The sequence below is a fragment of the Phalacrocorax carbo genome, chromosome 2, assembly GCF_963921805.1.
Source record: "Phalacrocorax carbo chromosome 2, bPhaCar2.1, whole genome shotgun sequence".
Classification (NCBI taxonomy): Eukaryota; Metazoa; Chordata; class Aves; order Suliformes; family Phalacrocoracidae; genus Phalacrocorax; species Phalacrocorax carbo.
The window spans coordinates 99646836-99666560 of NC_087514.1; the positions used below are offsets into that span (position 1 = coordinate 99646836).

General features: G+C 38.4%; 1 protein-coding gene across 12 annotated transcripts in view; it reads right to left on the reverse strand.

The window, feature by feature from the left end:
- Nucleotides 1-19725, reverse strand: part of KIF13A (kinesin family member 13A) — a 128765-nt gene that overhangs the window by 26065 nt on the left and 82975 nt on the right. For all 12 annotated transcript variants that reach the window (XM_064443663.1, XM_064443662.1, XM_064443659.1 and 9 more), the window contains 10 exons: nucleotides 19215-19326; nucleotides 18597-18809; nucleotides 17494-17604; nucleotides 16413-16547; nucleotides 15086-15216; nucleotides 13137-13223; nucleotides 12859-13025; nucleotides 7011-7221; nucleotides 2098-2260; nucleotides 1306-1446 (listed from right to left, as the gene is read on the reverse strand). In XM_064443663.1, coding sequence (XP_064299733.1) covers nucleotides 1306-1446; nucleotides 2098-2260; nucleotides 7011-7221; nucleotides 12859-13025; nucleotides 13137-13223; nucleotides 15086-15216; nucleotides 16413-16547; nucleotides 17494-17604; nucleotides 18597-18809; nucleotides 19215-19326 — 1471 coding nt within the window. The remainder of the gene's footprint in view (nucleotides 1-1305; nucleotides 1447-2097; nucleotides 2261-7010; nucleotides 7222-12858; nucleotides 13026-13136; nucleotides 13224-15085; nucleotides 15217-16412; nucleotides 16548-17493; nucleotides 17605-18596; nucleotides 18810-19214; nucleotides 19327-19725) is intronic.

Consider the following 19725-nt stretch of genomic DNA (forward strand, 5'->3'; position numbering starts at 1 on the left):
CTGCTCTGTTTACACTTTCTAAATGAGAGGACAAATCATCCCCAGGCTGAGCAGTGGTCTGTCTGCTGGGTACCACTACACGGGCAAAGGGAAGGTGCAGGATGACTCCCACTTAGGCCTGCAAGTGCTCCTATGATTCCCATAGGGCCGAGATCACATCTGCACCATTTTCTACCCAAGTACCCCATACACAGCCACAAAGAATTCATGCAGATTCCCAGCACAATATGTGCTCCTCGGTGGACATGTTAACTCCTTCCCTTCTCCTCCTCCTCCATCTTCAACACATGCATTTGACCTACGTGTTTCTATGTAGCACGTAGAACACATGCATTATGGACGACATAGGTCATGGCAAGGACAATCCTGGCTCAAGCAGACATAATATATTCCAAGGATGTGCTATCAGTTCTTACTAAAGTCAGCAGCAAAATCATCGTTGTCTTCAGTGGGCACAGATGCAAGTGCGTGATCTCCCCTGTGTTATGATTTTAGAGACTCCCATTGTCCCGTCCAAGGCATGTAACAAAGGCACAACAGCTGTTCAAACATATTTGAGAATGATTCTTGATACAAGTAATTTAGGTGCTCCCTATCAGCCACAAGACAGCAAGATACAGTTCCTATGCTCTTCCACCTGGATACTTAAGAGGATGTATTCTGGAACACCAAGCTCGTATTACCTCTTGTCAGTAGACAAGCAAGCTTTTGACAAGTCTCACGCTTATTTCTCAAGGCTAACCTACCACTTAAATTCTCAGGAAACGCCACTTAGTTTTGATGGCGGCACTGATGCAGACTACCTCTCTTCAATTGATTTCTTCACTGCTTTAACGCTGGGGGATATACAAATGAAATTACAGAATATTCCACATTTTAAGTTTTACCACGCTAATGTGTTCTGCACCTTGAGTGTATCTAAGCAGCATCCTTGCTAGCTTTGATACTGACTGCAATTTAATAATTTCATTTCTAACGCAGTTTGCGGCTTCCATTCAGAGCTGGTGCCTATCTGCATGGCACCTATGACAGGTAAACACATGCTTGGTGGTACCACGAGTCACTACCTCAGCACAATTGTATCTGAGAAAACAAGTGAGAATAGGACATAGCTGTGTTTTATTCTGCATGGGCATTTTGAATATTTAGCATTATTCATAGTTTTTGGGAGTGTTTTGTTTTAAAACCACAATACTGTACCCTTTCATATACGAAGCCATTGCACTTGATCTGTACAACATATTAAAAGGGGTTAAAAGGAAACAAACTCAATCTCTGATCCCTTTCAGAAAATATATACAATACCTCAGGAATTTTCTCTTTCCACTCTTGGTAGAGGTCTCTCATGTCAATCAATCTGTTTTCTAGTTTCTCAATAGTCCACACTTGAGTACCTTTTCCTTTTCTCCTCACTTGAATAGCAGGCTCACTTACTATTGCGCCCCTCTAAATCAGAGGAAAAAATAATCACTGCAGGAAAGATGCATGTAAGTAGCTAGACTCTTCACTCAAACTGCATTCTTAAAAAGGAATAAAATACAGAACATACATCATCTCTCTGCATGTCAGCCATATGATCTCTGTCCTCAAACACAGCATACCCTATACATCTTTGAGGATCCAGACTTCTTCCTTCTTAGACAACCACCATTCACACAAGAATATTAATATGCTCAATCAAATCACTTACAACAAGTGTATTATCCTAACTGCTACCATTGCATTTAGAGCAGCACTAGAACTAGAAAGACAAAGAAATTGTAGGCATCTGTAACAAAAACTGGTGATTTTTGCAGACATACCTAAATGCAGGTTTTACAGCAACAGAAGACAAATGCCTGTTCACAAACTGCAATGTGCATATGGTGATCATACACTTGAAAGAACAGTAAGAGCCATACTTAATGCTGCGTTCCCATTCCTACTTATAATTATTCACTTCCAATATATTAAATTCAGGTAGCATCCATATTTTGCCTATGCACAGTCTAAAAAGAGTAACATTTCATGGCCTCAAGTTAGAGGAATGTTATATACATCTACATATTTTAGATTAGCCATAAACCTAGATTTTCCAGCATTCTTTGCTGTCATTACCTTTTTGTTGGCACTGAGGTTTTCAGCAGGGATCTGAAGTGTTACTTGATAATCTGTTAGTTTACTCATTTCTTCTGCTAAGAAGTTTGCTTCTCTCACCAGTGTATTCGCCTTTACTATCTGCTCTCGAAGTTTAGCCAGGCTCTGTCGAAACAATTCATCCCTGCGGTGCAGTAGGTAACATGAAAAATACACAGAAACCTATTTCTATTATTGGAAAGCTGCAAATAGAGGTGCTAATGAAGACTTTTCTGAAACAAGTAGAAGACGACATGCTGTATAACACTATGTCAGCAAACACGAAAAAACAGTGTCAGACAATTTTATTAAGGAAAAGCAGTGATCGCATATTAAACATATTACTGTTGAGGTAAGTCTAGCACAGTAATGCCCAAATAAAAGGGCACAGTAGTATGGGAGCTGTTACAGTGATGATCTGTTAAAAGCCCTAGGGACATTCCTAATTTTCAAAAAAATGAAATAATTGCAGCTGTCTGTCTTTAATCTGGAGTCCTGTTCCACAGAAACTACCAGTCCCAACATGTGAGACTTCATCTAGATAAATCCCGTTTTTCCTCAGATTGTGACGTTGGAGCCTGCAATCACCGCAGGGCCACAGCTTTACATCACAGCTAGGGGCTCTGCAGTGCTGTAGACCCCCAGATCTCCTCCCTCCATATACTTACGCCATCTCAAGTGTACATGTTAAAAAAATTAAAAAAAAAAAAAATCTTAAGTCCTATATACCCAAAGTACCTCTTAAGTAATAGATGAATGAGCACAGGTTAAAGCTTGTGCACTCCATACAGTTAACAGTCTCTGGACAAATTCCAAAAAGGTTTCTAAGGCCTGTCTGAGCAAATCTGTTCTAACGTAACACCTGGCCAACCTGCTATGACACATACTGTACCTCCACCTGTGATACTAAGATATGCTTTCACACCTAGGATTCTCATCCTTAATTTGCCTTTTAAAAGTATTATGATTATCCTCTGAGCAAATGCGAAGTCCCCTTTTGCCTTTCTTTGTAATCCCAAGAGCACTTACTGTGTCTCGTCATCTTCCTAGAACTCATGACCAAAACTGAGATATTTCAGCGCCCAGCACTCTCCTGTATGATTTTTTAGCTTTTCTAAGCAAAGTCCTACTGAAATACTGTACAGGTTGTGCACAGAGACTTCCAATTTCTACAAAATACATTACATTATGGACAAGCGTAGGAGGAACAAGAAAACTCATGGACCTTCCTGTGAATATAGGCAAAGTTTGCCTTTATGCAGATAAGCGTAGATCTTTTGTATCTCTTTATAGTACAAACCACAAACAACTTAATACGCCTTTCAGTCCCCAGCAGAATTCTTCTTGAGTGGCTATCTTTTTTTCAAAATATCCCAAAGAACAGCTTGGGTAATTCAAAGTGGACTTGGCTGGTTCCCTGATACGATACCAAAGTGGTAAACGACCAGCAGTGTTAGAAGCAGCCCTGAATTTTAGCGCCCTCAACATGCTAAAACATGCAGCTTTGCCTCTCTCCACTATCTGGCCTAAGTTTGCAACAGTGGTGGGTTTCGTCGGATCTTAAATAGCTGCTGCTATCAGTGGATTTTTAGCCTGCTTCCTCCATATCTGCTCCCAGTGTTACATGGGAAATTCCTTTCCCTCTGCCTCTTGCTTCTGTTATCCAGGCCATCAAGATTAAATGAGCAATTCCAGACTATGGGAGTGACACATTCCACAGACAGCTATAATTTTGGATTCACCCAGAAAATGAAGGTAGAGTCAAGAACTACCCACTAAATAGTACTTAATACTGCAAGTGCATTACACCTGCAACCACTGCGAGACAGCTGCCTAGCTCGAGAAACAGAAGGCAGCTTTGATCTGTAAGTGCTGTAAGAGCCATGGGATTCGGCTACAGCCAGTACTTTTCTTGATCCAGGAAACTGGCATCTGGTGATTTTTTTGGGGAGGCTCCCACACCAATCTTGTCTTAGCTAGATTCTTGAGAAAGCAATGGTTTAAGACTCTAAGGAGGACTTGTGAGTAACTCAACCAATTATTATAGGCAGTTCTCATTACAGTTGTGTTTTTCTGTACATAGCTGTGTCAGCATCCTTCCAGAAACTTAAACAAAACAGTAAGAATTAAGAAATCCTGTCTGAAATTTTTAACACAAAACATGACAAGCTCCATCAGGATATTAACCAAAGCAAATACCCACTGAACGTGAACTCCTGAAACAATCATTTAAGCTGAACAAGGAAAACTTACATCTGACACTCATAAGGTGTCAACTGAAAGTCTCTGGGACTCCTAATGCCAGATACAGAGTATGCTGAACTAAACCACCACCCCTGCCCCCCATCCTGACAAATCAAATTTGTTCAAATTTATAATGGGTTAACTTTATGCCAACAGGTTTTAATACCAGGTCAGGTATCATCTGTCCTTCCATAGTCAGCATAAAGCCAGAATAAACTGTGCGATGTGTCCCAGCTGATCTGACAGATACAACCACGTGCCTACGTCTGACACTTAGCAACTTCAGTCTGATAGCTGACCCGGTAGAGCTCAGCTTCTTTTGTGATAGCAACAGAGTGACAGCTAAAACTGCCCTAATCAAATCCTGTGCAATCCAGACACTTGGCTCTTTTGCACATTCTTCACATCCACTCCTCCCGCGTTTTCCTGCACTTCTTTCCCTCTTGCCAGCTGGCTGGCAAACAGCGTGCCTCAGCACCATGTTGCCATGTTTTTACAGCAGAAATTCCCCAAAGATTTTTTCTTCTGGTTTCTTATTTAAGATTATTTAATTATTTAATTTTAAAGATTTATTATTTAAGATTTATTATTTAAATCTTATTTAAGATTTAAGATGATTCAGTTTTTTCACCCCTTCTTTTTCAGAAGCCCAAATATCTTCTAGAACTATAAATGAAAAGTATACCTAAGAGGATCTTCTGGAGGACAGGAAACTGATAATTAGTTCTTCCAGAAAACTGCTTATTCAATGGCAGTGCCACTACAACATTTTCAGACTCCTTAGTGATCACTACAAAGAGCATTCATTCTCCTCTTCTTTACATGCAGCAAAGTACGGTCTTCAAGTAGTTCAACAGTTATATAGAGTAAAGCATTCAACCATGAAATCCAGAAGCAAAAATGCTTGTTGCAAGCACAGCTCCTCCTAAGAGACGTTTAACAACTACTGAGAAGGCTGGCAGAACACTTAGCCTTGATATCACTCCAGATTCTCATTTGCTATGTCATTACATGGTTCCGGTGGTTGGTTAATTTTAAGTTAATCAATCACTTTTTTGTCTTTTTAACTCTGAATGACAGGCGAGGCTAGTTCCTTTTCCCTTCTGTTGCATCTTTTCAGAGGTATGGCTTCCCTTGCCAGTAAACCCAGTTATCATCTCTGCTGCTGAAGTGGGTAATCAATGATTTCTTGATGGCCTTGCTGTGCTCAAAGCAATTCTGAGTAGCAATGATTCCAGCTAGCGTATTTCTTATTTTGCACTCCCTCTACAGCCCTAAAAGATCCTGCAAATCCCAACCATGACTCTGCAATTCTTTACATTCAGTTCCCAATGATTCTGTTTTTAGCTCTTACAGAAGCAAACAGTTATTTTAATTAAAATTGAAACACAGCACTACTTCTCCCTATACTTGTCATGGAAAACATTCTAGTCATTGCTGGTGAGTGGGTCAACAGTTCATTATTTCTTTAGGTTTTTTTATCCAAGGCCAAACTGGGCAGAAATTACAGAACAAAACCGTGTACAAAACCTAAATCAAGATCTGTTCCGTTCTATTTCTAACACCCTGAATTTGAAAGCTGCAACACAATCTTGGCTATCTTTGTTTAGACTCCTCTTGTACCTGGATTTTTTTTTTTAATAGTGGAGAATAAAGCAAAAATAATCAAAATAGGAAAGAGCACTCAAACTTGCTACATGTAGAAAAAAAGTCTGAGTGAATAACAAAGCTGCTGTTTTTAAAAGAAAATAGATTAAAAAGAAACTTACAAGAAACCTCTGAGTACATCTAGTCATTCTTCCTACTGAATTACCCAATGACAGAGTATTCATTTGTATGCCGAAAACTTAAGTCATCTTGGTTGCTGCCTCTAGAACTTCCCTCCATGGAGCTGATGTCCTCCTCTCCCCAGCGATATCAAGAACAAGCTTCTCTCATTGTCAAGATGCAAATGCACACATGCTGCTTAAACTGTGCTCACATCTTCCTAGTCCACTTTACTAAAAATCCTTGCAAATCTCATTATGATCTTTCACCAAGGCTGCATTCAGGTGCCACGTTATTCCTTTGCAAAGGGGCCTGTTTACCTCGTGGCAAGCCTTCTACTTCCCAAACAGCTCAAACATACTCTATTTGACTATTCTGCAGTTCCCAAACTCTTCTAAAGCTGGGCTTACTTTTAGAAACACATAGATACTACATTTAAGGACTCACATTTTCTGTATGTTTAATGGTTTTTAGATTGCAAAACACTGTGCTCTCATTGGACCCTCAACACCCAGTACTCTTCAGTGGACTCCTTCAACTGAGTTGATAAATTTACCTCTGCAACATCCTTTTCTGTCTTTCCAGAACTAACTTAAACAATAATTACTAGACTAAACATTTCAGAAGCACTTTTCTATTTAAAAAAATAAGGCTATAACATCAATCAATAAAAGCTAAATTTTCACTTCATTTTTGTGTTAAATCAAACAGGAAGATCTTGTAGGCACGTTACACATCAGAACCTAGCACTTCAGTGGAGGCAGATCTGGTACTGCACCTCAACTCCACAAAAAACATGTTATCAGTTTTTGAGGCTTGAGCCATCTGTCATCTTTCACCCTTTGTCATTCTTAACTGCTTTGGTTTAACTCCAGTATTCTCACCTCTCTTCTGTCCAGAGATTTACTTTCTGCTGTGCAGTCTGAGCTGTGTAGGAGAGCCTGTCGCTGCCATGCTGATGCTGCCTTTCTGGAGAGAGCTGCTGCCGCAGCAGCTCTAACTCACGTTCATACATCAGCCGCTGCTCCTCAAGAGCACTCCGCTTCTCTTCCAAGTACTGTTTCTCCAAGATCTGGACCACATTTTGTAGTGGGTCTTTAAAAAAAAAAAAGGGGGGGGGTGAGGGGGGTGGGGAAGACCAGAAAAATGAGAAAATGCCATTTCAGTGTTACAGAACACTCACTTATTTGGTAACAGGAATCAACATATCCTAGAGTCTTCACAAACAGAAGATGCTCATTGCCCCCCAAAACAAAAGCCAAAATAGTAAATATTGCGTTAAATAAATAAATCCAAACAAGGACAAAAATACAGCATGCAAAGAGGTTAAGACCCTTGTCCACTGCATACTTCAGTACTGTCAAGTTATAATATGTTCCAGAACCCCAGTAGGAATAAAAGAATAGAAAGAAAAGGGAACAAACTAATAAGATGAAAACAATGCAAAATATAAGGGAAGATGATGTTAACTAGAGAAGGAAACAACTTAAGGAAGTAAAAAGCAATTTACTTTCTCCATTTTGGCAGAGAATGAAACATGTTGGAGAGCTGCAGATGAAAACTGAGACAAACAAATTGTCTGACTAGTCGCGCATCACATTGCATCAATGTGCTTCACAGCACTGAAGCAGACAAAATTCTGGAGGGGACTTCTGCATTTAGCTTCACAAACCACATTTCATCTCAGTATCAACCCAGAACAAATATCCATTTGGTTACTCTATCCTGAAACAACAACTGTTTGTGTCAGTCAGCTACAGTTAAACCTAAATTGCATTCAAATTAAAGAAACATTTCTCTGTCTATCCCTGGTTTTATGTCCAGTGCCAGACTGCGCCTCTGAAAGAGCAATCGAATGGAAAAGCTCCTTCTATATACTACCAGTATATATCTGCAAGAGGTTTGCAAGAGGACCAGTCTAGACGAGTATCTGAATGACAGCACGTCACCAAACAAGATTGCTGATTCTGTACATCAGAAGGGGAAGGGAGAGGAGTTCCGTAGTTGGAGTGGTAGATTATTCGGGGAAGCACCATTGCAGCTTTAGGACATGCCAGGATTTCCAAATGCAAAAAACTTCAGCTTTAAAATAATGGTTTGTGATACATCTTCCATTTTGCAAATATATTTAAAAAAAAAAAAGCTGATATGACTTTTAAGGATGCCAGCCTGTCACAAAGGAGGGACAAAACCCCTAGATTTAATTACACTGTCCCACTTTGGAACTAGAGGTGTGCTTCTCAAATAACCAACCCGCCAACCTCCAAAAACCACGTGAATTAATTACGAACCATCTTGCATTCACTACCAAAACCCAGTCCTCATAAGACTTTATACAAGTCTTCCTGATACTACAGTCCTACATGAAACAATAGAGGAGATTCACATGAAAGGTCCTGTAGGGTTTTCATCACTAGCAGTGTATGTTGGTCACCATAACATGTACATACACTCTCCCAAAAACCACATCCCCTGTACCTTGTCAAACCAATGTAGCATTACTGTATTTAGTAATCTATAACAACTTACTTAGTACTAAAACTACTGAGACTAATTTTCCTAAAGGTAAACTAACTCACTGTCTCCAATTTTAATATACATGGCCATTGAGGCAAGTCACTTCATAAAACAAACCCTTCCTATTATAAATGCCAGAGAAACAAACAGGATCTCCAGGGTTCTGTTGTTACAGTGGGTTTGTATTCGCCTCTCAGCATCCTTTTTTAGAAATATTAAGATTCATGTAAATCCAACTTTATTTTTAGCAGAAAAAAGAACACTACTGCAAGTTGCTACTGTGGCCCTAGCCTTGTCCATGAAAGAAATCACTGGCTTCACACAAAGCCATCACAGAATACCACCACAATAGGAATTATAATGCACAGTTAAAAATCAGTCAATATAAATAGCAACCAAATAGCAAAACAGTGATGCATAAAAAAGTCTTAAAATAACCAGAAATATTACTTTTTAGTACACGACATTCTCAGAAAGACAGTTAGCTATTTTTAGCTTTTAAACAGATAGTGCAGCAAAACCAACTGACTGAACCAAGTTCTAATATTCTAGACTACAAACCAAGTTATTCATGTTGACCTGCATCATCATTATCCTCCTAACTCCTCCAGATAATATCATAATTGGCTTCACACACATAGGTTTTACTGCATAATCCCCAAAACAGTTTTAGTTATGTGTAAGAATGGTTAAGAAAGCAGGTATTATGCAGAAGATAGAGAAGAGGCATGCAAGAAATTAAAAGCCTCTATTATGTTTGCAAACACAGGAAATGAATCTAAGGCTGACTCATTAAGACAAGACTTTCCTAAACTGCTCAAAGACCAGCTGTGAGTTCAGGGAGCAGATTTCCTTAATAAAAGGGATCTTTTCAGCCACCTAGATTTACAGGATCACCACCACCAGAGGATCAAAATTACACCACGGAAAATATGTGGAACAAGATGCAAGAACCTAGTCTAAAAATTCCCAATTTCAATGAAATCCACTACTGTTTGGGGGAAAAAAAAAAAAGGTGGGTTAGGCTTGTATTGAAATGAAAAAAGTAAATTCACACTTTTAGATGTCTTCAATTTAACTTTTGAAAGAGTTTACATAGAAACCCCGGGCCTTTCACAGTGAAAAAAGCAAAATATGGTGTGAATTATAAAACATCTAGTTAAAAGATACAAAAATAAACAGTCATGTTTTTCACAATTCAAAAGAACCACAGCAGTGTTTAAGTTACGTTTAAACATGTTCCACAATTTTGGGTTTCTCATGCAAAGTCGAATAAATTAGGGAAGATTCTACCCAGTGCCTGCCAAACGCACAGCAAATTCCATACAGGAGTCCCAAGTCCCAGCTCTTCACACATTTATGTGACAAGAGTTCAATGCCCTGAGAAAACCATTCATATGCAGTTAATCCTCTGCAAAATGTTAGAATATTAACACTGAACCAGAAGAATCTACCTTCTCCATAGGATGAATGACATTTAGTACCTTGCTGCAATGTCACTTAATTCACATCTGGAATCTCTTAATCCAGTAACAACAATGCTGAATAAATATGAAATCTTAAGGAATAAGTGCCTTTTTCTAAGCAAGCTATAAGAATATTATGACACAGGCTACTTCGCTAAGTTTCATCAAAATACCTACCCTGAACTGTAACGGTTTTGTTTGCCTAAAATTAGAAGCTTCCTAAACTAATCACATTGTTTGCTTAACCACTGCACCTTATATAGGAATAAAGTCAATTTATTTGCTGCGTTCTGTGTTTGACCAGCATCACAACAGCATCGCAAACTAGCGTTACAGAGCTGATCTGACAGAATCCCCCAAAGAAAATGAACATGTTGAAGGGAGGAAAGAATCTGGATGTTTTCTTTACAGCTGTTTTCAAAGTTACACAGATTCCTCAGAGCTTCTCTGGAGCCAGATGCAATATGTGGCACTGTTGTACTGGTTACGTGCAACAAAAACAAACATGTTTGTGCCCTGGAGAAGCTAGGCTATGTACTTAAAGAGAGTTACTGTTCTCAAATAGATGGGGGGAGGATTGGGGGGGATGGGGACAGGACACAAAACAAAGGAAAACCAAAAACTTTTGCTTTGGGCTATACCAGACCACTGATGTGAAAGAAAAATCCCAAACCCATACATGCCTATAAAATAATTATCTAATAAAATTTCTCAGATACTTATTTCCCCCCCCCCAGGGCTTCTCCAGAGAATATGGATAATAGAATTAACTGTCTTCTGTTATTTAGTTATTTCTTCTTCGTTTCCCATGTTTATTTTTCATTTTAGGGAATAATAAATAAATAATAAATAAATGGTATGCGGTAAAGCTGCTTTACTTCCTACCCAACAAACTGGAACCCTGTCAGGAAAAACTGTATTTTAGCTATACCACTGAGAAGAACAGAACCTGGGAGCACTACTGGGCTTCGAATCAAAAGAACACCCTACGATCCTCACAGTCAGTTGTTTAGTCAGGGTTTTATTATCACTTACTACTCCAATTTAGTTAAGCAAAACCTATGGAGGAGGGAGCGGAAGAGACAAGAGCAGAGTAATTGGGTTATGACACCTCGGAAACTGTGCGACATGTGTAATGGCTAGCATTTGCTGTGCATTAGGGACGAAAGAGTGCTGATGGAACAGCAAGGTCTGCACTGCTCTTGAGCAAAGACATAGAAAACAACTGACCAAGGCAAAAACTGGCCTGGACCACAATCAAAAAAGCCTGCTGAACTAAAATGTAAAGACACTTGAAATATTGTGACGAATCATCTCCATCAGCTAGATAGCAAGACATGAAAACCAAAAAATGTGGCCCTCTGTTCAAAGAACACTGACTCATTGTAGACTGCTACAGTTTAGTCAAATCCCTGGTTAGTGACAAGCAGATCAAGCATCAATTAATGCTTTCAAAGTCCTCTAGCAGTCTCATGCATGAGCCAATCGAGTTCAAAACCTTTGTCCCAGTTTTGGCACAGATACGAGATGGTTTGAGGCCTTAAGACAGGCAACAGAATCTTCACAAGGGATGACAACACTGACGACCACCAGGATGGCAGATTCATCTGAAATTCGTCTCCTGGTATGAGTGAACCATAATGAGAATATTTCTGTTATCAAACAGTAATTTCACATCAACTTAAATGACCTGACCCTGTAACTCACACAAGCAATCTCATTAAAATCAAACTGTAAAAAAAACTTGCAAACGATGGCTAGAGCATCAGGCACATGTAACCATCATGCTGTACTCAAGAGCAAAACAGAGAAAGTCAGAATAAGAGGAGACCAAGAAAAAAGGAGATACTGTATTTCAACAAGTAAACCACAGCAAACAATGCAAATAGTGCAAAGATATGAAGAAAGGAGAACAGAAAGCACTGAAACACCATCTACCATGTCTTCTTGGTCAGTGACCAAAACCCAGGGCAGTTGCCTCTCAAATTTTATGTATTAAAAAACCTTTACAAAGTATTCAGTAGTTTAGTAAGTTTTTCAGAATTTCTTCATACCATATTAAATCATTGTAACTATGACTTGTCTTCTAGAAACCATGAAAACACCGTATTTTTTATACATACACCATACCATTATTTTTTGTATCCTGCATTTTATTATACTGTCCAAAAAAAAGACATAAAAATATTTTTTAACAAAGATTAAATAAAATATTGGGGTGATCAAGCTTTAAAAAACCACTCTAGCTGACATATGACTATTGGTTTTTTATCATTTCAGTGTTTTTCTACCAAGGCTAAAATGGTGTCAGTAATATTTGATACAAAAGGTAGGATGCAACTAACAGCCATATCTGGAGCACCCTTTTGTCTGCAGTAACTTGCAAAAGCAAGAGGTTAGTAGGACTTGGATGATGGTTTGATGTGATGATTACAACTCAGCTGCAGTATAAAGGACAGCAGGTGTACTGATAAAATTTTGTATCAGGGCACAAACCAACTACTGATTGGTGTGTCTGTCTGTATTTATACCTAGGTACATATATTTTTTAATGCTTTTGTGTGTGTATATATGTATATATGTGTGTGTGACTATATCTATAGATATCTGTGCCTAACATTGTTTCTTTAAAATATCTTTTCCTGCAAATGCTCCAAAAGCCCCTGGAGCAAGTGTACCACTTGCTTTACCCAAAAATTAAGTTCCATGCTGAACCTGTTAGACAATCCAAAAGAATGAGCTGCCTTACCATTACTATTCAGTGTCTTCATAATAACTTCCATTTGTGCAAACTCATAGTTGTAGTCTGGTTCTGAAGAAGCTTCACTAGCTGCATCCAGATCATGCTCTCCTAATGAAGTTTCTTTCTCAAGGTCTTTCAGCCAATCTCGACGTTTCCTCTTTGGTAAATTGATTCTGTGTAAAAATTGAAATTCAGTTTCTAAAAAGTTTTCGCACAACAGTGAAAGAAAAAGAAACGAATAGGCTGAATGTAAAAGAGGCTGGAATATAAATTCCAACTCTTACCTAAAAAAGTGGTTGTTTCCCCATAATATTCTATCGCCATGCCATAACTGAGTGACAGAACATACCAGTGCACCATTTACACAGGATCTGAAAGAAGAAGATACAACTTCAATGAAATCCTAAAAATAAAGTAACTGCAAGATCTACTGCTTCTCCCACCTACAGGCAGTGATTCGTATCACACAATGCACAAATCTGCTAGGTTCTCACTAAAGAATCAACGGGAGAGTTACTGGTCTGATTTCTACTGTCGGAATTAAACACAAAGCACCCTTCCCCTCCAGCTTTGGCTGATACAACTCTTCAGTACACATACAGACAAGGTTGCTTTTAGTTGCACAGCTTTCTTAAAATGCCCGTTTCTCAAACTGGGTCACTGCCTGTTTCTTATAAACAGTCTGTTAAGTTGGTTGCATGCAAATCCTACCGATACAGCTCTTCAAGATAAGTGAGTCAACATACAGTTGTAAAACATACCGTTAACATACTTGGCATTCAAGCGTAAAAAAAGACCCTTAGATCCAAGTTTCATTCTTTCAACAAATGGAGCCTCTATTATTAACAAGGGTCTACTTTTGTGAACATCTGGTATACTGTTATATTTGCATTTAGGTTTCTTTGTATTTAAGTTTCAATCACAAAATGGGAAAAACGGAGCTGTTGAACTTCTGCATACACAAGTCACAAAGCAGAACATTTTGTTTGAAAGGGAAAAGAAAACTTAAGTAAGATGAAAAAAGCCTTTTCAGATGCAGTGGTCTGTATTCAGCTGTCTCAAGTAAGTCAACACAAATGTGTAAGCATTTGATTTAAAACCAGATTCTTCTTTTCCCCCCCACCCATGAAATTTTTGGTAACTACATTTCTGTTGACACTCGTATCTTAAGAACAGCTACTTAAGCCCTGCAAATCAGGCATGAGTAAAATAAAATGTTTTTTCCACTGACACGTGCCTTTGTTCTTGCCAGTCAAAGTGACTGATTTCCAGCACAGTAACCCTATCACCACAAGTCTGAATACCATCTGTTTGAAATTTTGTACTGTGGGCTGCAGAAGAAAAATGCAAATGCTAAGAGGTATTTTACTGAATGCAGAATGAAAGAGATCAGATTTTTAAAAGGTGTCTCATTCTTATACTAATCTATACAGGACATGCTTTAGGAGGCATGGTGGTGTTGAGCTGATGGATGGACTTGATGATCTTAAAGGTCTTCTCCAACCTTAACGATTCTATGATTCTATATATTGTTTAGATATTTAGATTTCATTCAAGCAGCATGACTATTAACCAGGACAAAGGTGCTGCTTATCACACACCACTGAAGGTGAAGTGACAAAGACATTTACAATTCCACCCAAGAAGCCATAGTGTCCCCAAAATGAAAGATAATTAAAATACAGAAGTAGAAACAAAAGGAGAAACATGACTTCACACTGCATATTTACTAGAACAACAGAAATTAAAGATTTAGAAAAGAATTTAAAGATCTGAAGATCTTTAAAACACCGCTTTCTAACAAAATACCGAGCTTCACAACAGGAACTATTCATGAGGCACAATTTATCCTCCCCCACCAAGACACAGCCTCCTGTCCCATCATACAGGTCAGGATAGCCAGCAGCGCCTCAGTGATCCTGTTACCACCCAAGATACAGACAAGCAATGGGCCCTCATTCCTACTGTATATCTTCTTGCAATGGTTTATTTTGAGCCAAACCACTGATAGCCGGTTATGCTGCAGAGTGGGTGGGTGTGTACACGTGTGGGGAAATCTCAGTTTTATTGCTGAATTTCACTTCTAAGTATCTGTTCAAGTCACCTATATTGAAGCTACTCATTGTTCAGAATGTATGGTAGTTCTGATTATGTAAAATAAAAATGCATACAAGTTATCTTCTGGTAAAGAAAAGCAAACACTTCACTGGAAAGTGCTGATGATCTTCCTTACCTTGCATTTTCTTTTGGTGTGAGTGTAACTTCTCCATCGAAAGCAATATCAATCTCACAGTGTTCTGGTTGGATTCCTATACCAAAGAGCTGTATATCCTGAGAGGTATCTGCACCAACTCTTGTGTGATCCTAGAAAATAAGCTGTTACTAAGAGACAAGCAAACTATCACTGTTTATATAACTAAGAAAATATTAGCTGAAGCACTCAGACTGCACAATCTATGTGCTCTCCTTTGCTAAGCACTTCTATAGAGCAGAAAGGGTGCCACAGCAGATTTGAAGACTGTAAAGGTCACAACACAAACTGTTGCTCTGCTCTGCACTTTTTCTTCATATGGTTTTAGATAAAGCAAAATAAAGCAGCTGATACACAAATTTTTATTTAAAAAATATTCTCAGAGTACACTTGCATACAAGCAATAAATGCAAACAGTGAAGAAAACCAGCCGTGTCATATAGGCATACATAACAGAGGACAACATAGATAGTAAAACCAGGTGCACAGAGTTGGCTGCTTTTCAGAAAACAGCTATATTGCAACTCCACCAAATATATTAATCTCTACATAATTTCAAGTTGTATTGTAAATTCTGCTGAAATACTTTGTTTTGCTGTTGTTAGAGACGTTGTGCTTTATTTGCTACCGTTCAAACACAGAAGCCCTATCACAGCCACTAAAGCAGAAAAATAACTATAAAAATAGACAAGATAATCTTTCATAGCTTATTGACAAGGAGCTCATTTCCTTACAAACTTACTAGGTTTGTATTTGATGCTATTCCTCTCTGACACGAGACTATGCTAAACAGAACGGTATGAAAGCTAGCGGCACTATGAAAGTATATTTCTGTAAATTTTTAATAGCCTTTTTTCCCCCCTTTCTCTTTTTCTTGAGCTTTTCTGTTATCTAAGACTATGTTTACTCTTACTGATTACTAATAAACATCATCTCTTTATCATTAACTCATTGAAATCATCAAGTTCACTAACAAAAAGAAGCTTCCAACTGAAGGCTCTCAGTTCAAGTTGAGTCCAAAAACAATTCTATTCACATCCTGTCTGGAAAAGCTAGGATTTGTCTCAACGCTGGCACACACCGAGCGCTTCTCCCACTGTTGGCAATCAGGAGATCAATAAGGAAAACAATGATGCTGAACTGCAAAGGGAGAACAAAAGCCTAAACAGTAGGAGGGGGCCTATCCTATTCTGCTGCAACTAATCTTAAAAAATCTTAATACACTCAGAAAGACAAATTGAGCCAGAAATTCAAAACAATAAAACAATTGTCCTTTCATTGTGTGTAAGCATCCTGTTCATGTTCTTACCTTTAAATAGTAAACCAAAAGCTCATTGAGTGCAGGGTCTGCATTCAGGTTCACCAGGTAACACTTGTCATCCCCAACCTTGATACCTGAAGACTCAAGGGAAATTCCCATGCTCTCTAGCTGTCTTTGCCGCTCCTGCAAGCACAAAAGTAGGTGAATCTTGCCCGCTGCAATATGTAGAGACAAGTACAGCAAGTAAATGAAAGCAGGGCAACTAAAGCTGCAGATGCACATGCTGAACATGCATTCTGTATACTGCTACCAGAAACAGAACTTAAGACATTGGCCAATTACCATATGTTTAATGGAATTTATTTTTACACACCAACAATAAACAGATCTAATCCTCAAACACCTGCTTCCCCAAAGTGGCACTTACTTACCTAAACCCTTGGTTTGGGTTTTCCCCTGCCACCACCACCTCCCTTTTTTTAAAAGAAAAAAAAAAAAAAAGAAAGAAAAAAAACCCAAAACAAAACAACCTTAAACATTGGTTGCACCAAAGCACACTTCTCAAACATTAGGACGAGAAAGGGAAACCAACAATACATGTTCTCCAAGCTACAGATGGTGGAAATGATGGAAAAGTACACTGGAACCCAGAAGTCTTATTTTAAGTACAATAATAATGAACAAACATTAGTGAATACATGTACGCGTTTTCCTTCTCCGGTTAAGAAGTCACTAAAAGCAAAAGCAACAAATACTGCCAAAATTCTCATCCTCTTGTAATCCTTCATTTTCTTAGTCACTTCAAGGGAAACACATCCAGGATCCCACTGTGGTCTTATACATAAATGAGCTGCCCAAACATATTTTGATGTTTTGTTTTAAAATCAATTATTAGCTTTTATCAATTATATCATGACACAGCCCCATTTCTTCTAATGACATTTGGACTTAAAAAAACAACAACAAAAAAGCAACAACCACCAACTAGAAACCAGGGGAAAAGACAAGAATCCAGAGGAATTCTGAATAGCTGGTGGAGAAGACAGCACAGTCCACTAATGCTCACGACATTCAGCTGACTTGCACTATATGAGTATCTGGCCTTTCCTCCTCAAAATTGCTGAAATACCTGTGCAATTTCTTCTGTTTTCCTTAGCTTTTCTTCCCAGGTGACTGTTAGCTCTTTTATTAGTTTTTCAGATTCTTCCAATTTTTCCTTCAGTTCTGGTGCCTTCATGGCCTAGAAGATAGAAATTAGCAAAAACCTTCAGCTACTCTTCCCACTGCAACATCTGCTTGCACAAGGAAACTGAACACAGCAACATAATATGAAATGCAGCAAGTATAGATTTAAACTATATCCCCAGGTTTTTCACCGCAAAAGATGAAGAAACAGGTCACTTGCAAAGGAAGAGGACAGAATCAACCTATAACGAGTCCAGATCTCAAATACCTGAAGATCAACATAGCTCCAGAGACTAAGGGAACCAACAGAATCTCGACGTGGCTACTCAAGCTTCAGTGTCTGTATAAGAATATCTGAATACTTAAAAACTTAAAGTCTTAGCTGTCTGATGCTCAACTGCAAAGTCTTTCTTCCAACAGTAGTTTCAAATACAAATTCCTCTTGACATTTAGCCTTCCATTCTATCTTGGTTTCGTAAGTGTTCCTAAAGGTGCATTAAAGCTTTCAGAGTGACCCTGTTGATTACCTTTGAAGGCAGGCATGCTCTGGAGCTAACACAGGCTTTGCATTTCACGATAGAAAACAAAAGCAAAGGGCTTGAATATATCCAGTGCCAAGTAACAATTCAACAGGCTGGCCTATAACTCAATATAACTGTTTTTAACAGAAGCTATAAGAGAAAATATTTTTTTAAAAAATTTGTAAGTCTTTGGACACCTTTCTACTGATTGTGTTCAGCGACAGTCCACTAACATAATTAAGAGCATGCTATAATAATAATTTCTGATTTAAAATATGGGATTAGAACAGATTTTTATTTACAAAAAAAGTGGACGGCTCCTTTTTCTTAAAGCAGATTTTCCCATTTCAGCCTGTAAGGAATTGTTCATACAATGAAAACTACTCCTAAAATGAACATGAAGTTTAAACACCACACAAATTTACCTTCCTTTCCTCATTTTGTAAGACTTAAAAAGAAGTCTTCCAGCCAGAGTTTGAGATTTTCTTGGGAAACTCAGTTTACATTGTACTGTGAATAATGTTACCTCAGCTTGTGAGAGCTGTTCTTTCAGTTTTTCAACTTCTTCACGTAATTCTCGGATGACCCTAGCATTTGGATCTTCATTCACCACAGCATGATTAACTATCCTTTTGGCCCTGTCTGCATATCTCAGAGTAGAGAGCGTTTCTTCATAGTTGTCTGCTGCTGGACTAATAGTGGCTATCATGGCAGTTTGGCTGTTTCCTCCCAAGTTGTCCTGTAGGGTGCATCCACAGAAAGTTTGAGACTTAAAAATTGTTCTGAAAATATACAATGTCTTTACAGAGATACTTAAAACACAAAGCTTACTATTTAGACACTGAAAGGTGCTCTGGAACTAACCAGTATGATCCATGAACATCTCCAGCCACCTTTGATTCCACTATAACTGAAAATAGCCAAATAGGACTTTACATAGAATTAACACAAGATACACTTAGCTGTACATATTACTTGGAAATACTTAGAGCTATGAGAGCTCCTTAGCTCATCTCTTTAACAAAAAAAAAAACCAACCAAACAAACAAAAGATAAGTCCATGTACACAGAAGTATGCTACAATGATCCTACAAACTAGTAAGCTGATACCCTGTTCACAGGGTGAACAGAAAATATTAATTACCTTGAGAAGCCAAGTGAGTACAGAGTCTCTGTAAGGCACAAACTTGTTTTTCCCCTTCCCTGCTGCTTGGTCAGCAAGTGATGATATAACCAAGCCCAGCGTTGAAAGCGATCTATAAATGCAACACAGTAGCAGAACAGCTTTAACACATATTCCAAATGTAGATTCAATAAGACACAGAAAAGGAGATTTTCTGAAGAGTCTAATTTATGCTTTGCAGAACTTCACATCGAATTTTTAAAATATCAGATTAATTGAAGTTGGAAATGATGACAGGAGATCAGGTAGCACACTGTCCTGCTCCAAACAGGGCAATAAAAACCAGGTATCTACAGTGTTTCTTCTCATCCAGTACTAAGACCAAGTTCCAGGAACTAAGTTGAAATATTGGGGTATTTAAAATAGTTTGAAAAGTGCAAAGCAGACTGCTTCAGTACATGGAGAATCACTGCTTTTGATTAAACATCTACCTTTTCTCAGAGACTAAAAACCTATCTTGGACGCTGCCTTG